This window comes from Vigna radiata, chromosome 1, assembly GCF_000741045.1.
Source record: "Vigna radiata var. radiata cultivar VC1973A chromosome 1, Vradiata_ver6, whole genome shotgun sequence".
In the NCBI taxonomy this organism is placed as follows: domain Eukaryota; kingdom Viridiplantae; phylum Streptophyta; class Magnoliopsida; order Fabales; family Fabaceae; genus Vigna; species Vigna radiata.
Window position 1 is genome coordinate 6,546,162 of NC_028351.1, and position 5,287 is coordinate 6,551,448.

The 5,287-nt window shown below is 29.2% G+C and overlaps 1 protein-coding gene across 1 annotated transcript; it reads left to right on the top strand.

Moving 5' to 3' along the window:
* The first annotated feature begins 903 nt into the window (after nucleotides 1-903).
* LOC106756348 (glycine-rich cell wall structural protein) lies at nucleotides 904-1,377 on the top strand. Its single transcript, XM_014638740.1, has one exon. The coding sequence runs from the start codon at nucleotides 904-906 to the stop codon at nucleotides 1,375-1,377; it is 474 nt and encodes a 157-aa protein (XP_014494226.1).
* Nucleotides 1,378-5,287: the final 3,910 nt, after the last annotated feature.

The window sequence follows — 5,287 nt, forward strand, 5'->3', positions numbered from 1 at the left end:
CTATACATAAACCCCAATTTAACAAATCTAGAACCAAATTGAAAATGTAGTAAATTGTATGTACACCTTTAATAAATTTCCAAATGATGTTTGAACACTCACAAATTAACATCTAGTAGAACGCCATTCTTTTCTATCTCTTACTCGTTTTACATAACTAATATCATATCATTTTTTTGAATCCCTAATTGAAATAATTAGTTTACGAATCTTGACATCACCACATATCTATTATCTCAATTAGTACTTACAGAAGACAACACATTACGAAGACTCCGGAGGATTAAGTCCAGGTTTGATTGACGATTCCTTATCTTTTCTATTTATGTTTTTTACGGTGTAGAAAGATTTGTATAAGAAATATTTTTCTAATTTAAATAAATTTTTAAAAAAATGTTGTTAAAAATGATATTTAACTCTAATTTAATGGTATAAAATTAATTTTATTTTTAATTGACCTGAGAGTAACGTTCTAATTAATATAAGAAAGTGAGATTTGTATCATATATATATATATATATATATATATATATATATATATATATATATATATATATATATATATATATATATACCCTCTAAATTATTACTGATGGAGTGTATAATAAGTTAGTAATATAATTTGTGGTTGGAGAATCATGAATGCGAATGGAGCTTCACGTCGCTGGCATGTGGTAGAGCTGGGATATTACTTTCAAGGAAGGTAACTTGTGAGGTTGCAATAAACAACATTTTCCTAACCCTCCAACTGCACATTAAATTCTATTCGTCTTTTCATTTTCTGCAATAATGATTATCATTCATTCACATGCAAGCCAGAACTGTATAAATGCATGCATAGCTATACGGTGGAGTGAGAGTGAGGTATACACTGTTACTTGCCACGTAGTAAAACATCATAAGATGGTGATGGAGAGGAAGTTCGTTTCGGTTATTGTTCTGGGGATCTGTCTGGTGCTGGGAATGTCCCAGTATGTTGAAGCAAGGAACTTGGAGAAAAAATCAAAGGAAGAGGTGAAGAAGCCGGAGTCATGCATAGATGGAGGGTCCGGTGGTGGTTTGGGTGGAGGAAGTGATGGTTTAGGAGGAGGGTACGGAGGTGGAGCTGGTAGTGGTTTAGGTGGTGGATTTGGAGGAGACGGTGGAGGTGGTAGTGGTCTAGGTGTTGGAATTGGTGGACTTGGAGGTGGTGGACTTGGAGGAGTTGGAGGTGGTGCCGGTGCTGGTGCCGGTGCCGGTGCCGGTATAGTTGGTGGAATTGGTGGAGGCATTTACAAGGGAATTGGAATTGGAGGTGTTGGAGGTGGTGTAGGTGCCATAGGTGGAATTGGTGGTGTCATTGGTGGTTTCGAGCATGTTGACGACAATAAGCCTTGAAACATTTACCTTAAATAATTGCAGACTCGTGACGATATAGTTCTATCATTACTGTTTCATTTTCACTTGCTATTTTATAATTTGTTTTCATTTTGTATCCACAAATAAGTTCACGTACGTACCTAGATGCATGCATGCTAAATTTTCTGTTCATGTTATGTAAAAGATTCCAAGAATATATACTTGTCGTACAACATTGCATGTCTTGTATACATATATGTCTTTGCATTACGAGGATGCTGAGTTGCTGTTATAGTAATTTTCAAAACATATATGTACTGAACTTTAAACGTACACCGTTTTCTGTCTGTTGTTCCATTTTTGTTTCTATATACATTGCCACCTTAGGATAAGGCATGATGGCTTTAGAACTTTCTCTCTGTTATATTCATTTGTATTCATAATAATCTCTAAGAAATACAAAATTGTTAATTACATCCGTCATAATACAAAGATTATTTATCTGATTTAGTCACTTAGAAAAATCTAAGACAAACCTTTGACTTTGAAAGCATGTGATGGATTGTATGAGAAAGAATTCGTCAGATATACATACATATGGATCTATTTTCTTCTCACAACATATTGAAACTATCTTCGATCCAAAACACAGTGTATACATGAATGTTTTTTTTTCTCGTATAAGATATCCAACATTCGTGAGACTTGAACGCAACTTACCTATAATATCCATAAGCAGAAAGTAAAAACCAGACAAGACAAAGGGCATGTCAAAAAGAAGACGGGTAGAAAGAATAAATGGATCATGAGAGGCATATTCAACTTAAAAGCCCACTTTAAATTTGACAAAAGCCCAAATAACCAAACATAAAATTCAAGAAAAAACTATTACTTAGTCAAAAAGTAAGTCGGATGGATAAAAAAGTGAATAGATTCTCTCGTTAACTTTATCATAAGAAGATAACAGAATAAAGTAAAAAGTAATTCTTATTTGCATAATTAATTAAGTAAACGGAGTTCGGCAGGTGCACTGCACTGTAACAGGGTCAAAAGTGGCCCTTGAAATGAAGAAAACTAGACATGCATGGTTTAATTTCTGGTACGGATCACTCATATTATCGTAGAAAGAAATAAAGTAGTGGGTTCTGGGTCAAACTTGGAAAAAGGAATCAATTTCTAAATCATGTTTACCCCCAACTTCCACATAATTTTTTTTTCCAACATATGTAAAAATAATAATTTATGCGTCAAACGGAAACTATGAGTTTAACTCAATTTTACAAAACCAGTTTATAAGATGAGGTTTGCACTTATTTATATACTATGAATTGACCTTATCTCTGATCAATATAAAACTTTCAATATTATGCATAAATTAAAAATACAAAATTTAAAAAATTATATGGAAGATTTCATAAGTTAATGTTCATTTAAAAAAAATAAAAATTAGTAATATATAAAGAAATCTATAAGAGTGGTCGAGGTGAAGTAATAGGCGTTTTGTTCCCTTGCTACCGTGATTTTCAAACCTTCTTTTTCATGCTACATTTCTTGCTTCGAAGTGTTGGGTAAGAGCAGCTAAAGAGTAATAGTTAATTTTATGCTCTCCTCTCTGAATTATTCTATCATAAATAAATAATTAATTAGTACTAATTTATGCATTTGTTCGTATAAAAAGAGGACTCTCACAATTATTTATTAAAATTAACAGTTAAAAATATTATTTATACAATCACATACATATGGAATCTAAAATTAATCACAATTTCAATTTTCAATATTCTAATATTCTACTTTATTTTCCAAAGTATATACTCTGCTTACTTTAAAAAGTAGTCAATAATAATACATTATTTATTATCTCAGAACAAGACGGATACCCCTATGTTTTAAATTTATGAATCAAAATTATGATTAATTTGAAATCAATTGTGAATTTATATATATAGAAAAAAAAAACGTGCCCTTATCCCTTCATATGTAAAAGAAATACCCTCGTAATCATTTTAGCTTTTAAATTTCTACCCTTAATCAATATTTAATTACTTTCTTTGCTTCGACTTTCTTCTTTCTATATTTTCCAAGTGATCGTGCTCTCTGACTTATGAACAAAATAAGATGGGAAAAGGCCATTGATAATAAAATATCATTATTTACTAAAATGTTTCAAACTTTCTGTGTTTTGCTTTATTTCATTTAAGTATTATGTAAATGGCATAATTAAGTAAAAAAATATAAAGGTGGGGGAATGGTTCACTTTATGCCCCATTTTGATTTTTTTTTTTATTTTTTTTGTGTTGGTGGTCATACGTGTGTTTGGAAGAACTTAGTTGAAAATCACTAGTGAATAGGTGTCATTCCCATCCAAAGTAGAAACATGAAGCCTTGAGAAATTTTTGTCAAAAGGGCAATTAAAATATAATTTTTTAATGCTAATTATGATATGGTTATTTCTTTTTTGAGAAGTTATTATCACATTCAATTATTCTTACAGGTTAAAGTTAGTAAATGTTCGATACTATTAATAATAAATATGTAATAAATATAATCAATTTTCTTAATATTATAAACTTGTATTTATAGATTTTTGAATAATTTTTATTTAGTGTTGATCTAATTTGGATCCAAATAAAAATGGTACAGCCGAAGATTATTATAATTATCTTTAACGTTAATTCGTCCATCTCATTCTTGAGTTGACTGAATAATGATACTATACAAGTTATAAAAAGTTATATATACTATTTCTCATTTACCATAATAAAATCATTTAAAGGAAAAATCTTTGCTGCAAGTGAGCAGCTTGAATGTAGAAAATAAAATAAAAAATTAACGTGTTAAGTAATTTTGAGTGGGACATGGTTTATCCAGTGAATCCTAAAAAATGAGACAAACACGACCCTAGCCATGTCACTAAGTGACGTTTGAAAGCAAAAAGGAAGAATTGGAATTCAATAATAATAATAATAAAAAGACAAGACATGTATGCGTCGTTATGTTTTTGTTTTATGCACGAAAGAGAGAGTTTAGTCAAGAATTGCTGGCTAAGAAACAAACCATTCGAAGAAAAAGAAAAGCTCGTTCTGTTTAGTTTAGCCCAATTCTTTATCTAGAGATGTGCTCTAATTATTATTCTAGACGATATATATTACGGTACTCAATATCAAGAAATTAAGCAAATATATTAGAATCATTCTAGTAAGCATGGATGATGTACATTCTTATGTTCATATTATATATATCAAAGGAAAATTCATTACAAACTTTAAAGGTGCAAGGCGAGATTAAAAAAATTAAACTTTCAAGAACGAAAATCTTGGTTAAATCAATGTGAATTTGGGATAGATTTTTTAAAAATAAAATTGAACTTATATATCATTAATGGATATTAGCACTAATTGATGTAAGACTTTTAATATATACTTTCACACGAAAAAATATACATATGAAATTTATAATTAAACATTAACAAGTGGTTTCAGAGTAGATAAAACTATAAATCCAACAAACAACAAAATTTTTTAAATAAATCCTAACATACATTTCAAACTTGAAACTGGACATTAAGTGGTTCGAAAGTAGATAAAATTATAAACCCAACAAACAATAAGTTTGTTAAATAAACTCTAACATATATATCTCAAACTTGAAACTGAATATTAATAAGTGGTTTGATAATTGTTCAATAGTAAATAAAAGAATAAACTCAATAAATAACAAATTTCATTATATAAAATTTAATTTATGATTGTGATATCATATTAAGAAATAAATTTTAAACTTAATTTAATTTTATAAAATCAATTTAGAAAATAAAATTTAGTTATATTATAAATTGACTTCATCTCTTCTATATGTTTTCAATAAATATAATAATAATGAATCTTAATTGTCGTTATTAATCTTTTTAACTACCCAACGGAAGGATTTTGGCATGGTTCATGTAAGG

Coding starts and splice junctions, on each gene's coding strand:
- LOC106756348 (XM_014638740.1), top strand. CDS start 904: ATGGTGATGGAGAGGAAGTTCGTTTCGGTTATTGTTCTGGGGATCTGT.